General features: G+C 31.8%; 1 protein-coding gene across 2 annotated transcripts in view; it reads left to right on the top strand.

Moving 5' to 3' along the window:
• The window catches only part of LOC106464295 (tyrosyl-DNA phosphodiesterase 1-like), a 99,561-nt gene that overhangs the window by 72,025 nt on the left and 25,916 nt on the right, over positions 1-1,620 (top strand). For both annotated transcript variants that reach the window (XR_002611713.1, XM_013924423.2), the window contains exons 8-9: positions 69-239; positions 928-1,006. Coding sequence is in view for 1 of the 2 variants with exons in the window: in XM_013924423.2 (XP_013779877.1) it covers positions 69-239; positions 928-1,006 (250 nt within the window). In the remaining variant the exon portion in view is untranslated. The remainder of the gene's footprint in view (positions 1-68; positions 240-927; positions 1,007-1,620) is intronic.

Below are 1,620 nucleotides of genomic sequence, written 5' to 3'. Positions count from 1 at the left end.
TTGTTGTGTGTGTGTGTGTGTGTGTATTTATATATATATATATATATATATATATTATATCTTTTCAGAATTTGGATAAGTCCACTTTTCCCTTCCCTTCTCGGTGAACAATCTGCACATAGAGGAAATAGTGCCACTAACTTCAAAGGTGATTTGCTAGAATATTTGTCTTTCTACAATCGGCCAGATATTGATGAGTGGTGTAAACATATTAAAGGACATGATTTATCAAACTCAAGGTAAAACAATAAGTAACTTTTATGTTATAATGAGGATCAGGAGAATACAATAGATATATGCATGTGCGTGTGTGTGTATGTGTAATTGATATTTATATTTATTATGATAATACTCAGTTTTTGTCCATCTTGAAAATGCACATGCACTTTATTTTAACATTCAAACAAAAGGCAGATGCAAATATACTTTAGTAGGCACTTTGTACAACAACATATTAAAAGCTTATCAAAGTTTTTCAAAAGGTCTAAATTTAGGTTGTAGAATAACATTATAAGTTTATTTATTAATAGTACTAAGTACAGTAAAGTTTAGCTCTAACTAAACTAAAGTAAAAATGTGCACAAGATTGTGTTAACTTGTCTTTTTATCAAATATACGCCATACTTAATGAAGGCTTAAATAATGTTAGGCCTAAGGCAAGTGGACTTGTAGATTTCAGTGTCTGCATTAGAATTCTTTTGTACTTTTCTAGAAATCCTATATTTAAAGAAGTACTGTTGCATTAAAGATAATCATTTGACTGCAGATGTTTTGCAGGTCTCTGTTAGTGTGTGTAAAGATATAATAGTAATGTAAATACTTTCCTGGTTCAAAATGTCACCCAGTATTTGTAACAACTAAAACTATACAATAATTCCAAGAAATCATGTATTTTGTCTAGGTTTCAATAAACCTACTTTATTTTAGTGTCTTCCTCATTGGGTCCATACCTGGTCGACACCTAGCTGAACGTAAGACATCTTTTGGCCACCTCAAGTTAAGAAAGGTAACACCTAAGTAAGATTGCTTTCATTTATTTTTAGTTAGGAAGCTCACATGTAATTTAAATGCTAAAAAACTGAATATATTTCAATTGAAGAATAAACTTATGCTTATATTTGTTTCTTCATAAGCATTTGTTAATTATGGGCTTGCCATATTTTATCATATCTTCTTATTATTATGTTTTCTTACTAGTCATCTCCTTATGAGCATTTAATGAACATTTCACACATACTACTTTAATTCTACCACAAATTTAGTGGTTATTGGTTAATTTAATGGTTAGCATACCTGGACAATGGATCTGGGAATTCATGGCTTATGACCTGTTTAGTCTAAAAATGCACTCTAAACTTTGGGGCCCTTGGAGTGCTATAAGACTGATGACAAAATCCCACAGTCTAAAAATGCACTCTAAACTTTGGGGCCCTTGGAGTGCTATAAGACTGATGACAAAATCCCACAGTCTAAAAATGCACTCTAAACTTTGGGGCCCTTGGAGTGCTATAAGACTGATGACAAAATCCCACAGTTACTAAAAATTGACACTCTAAACTTTGGGGCCCTTGGAGTGCTAGTAAGAATTGATTGTACAAAATACCCTACATTTTAGAATTC

Source organism: Limulus polyphemus, unplaced genomic scaffold, assembly GCF_000517525.1.
Source record: "Limulus polyphemus unplaced genomic scaffold, Limulus_polyphemus-2.1.2 Scaffold1613, whole genome shotgun sequence".
Lineage (NCBI taxonomy): Eukaryota > Metazoa > Arthropoda > Merostomata > Xiphosura > Limulidae > Limulus > Limulus polyphemus.
This window is presented reverse-complemented; position numbering and strand designations above follow the sequence as displayed.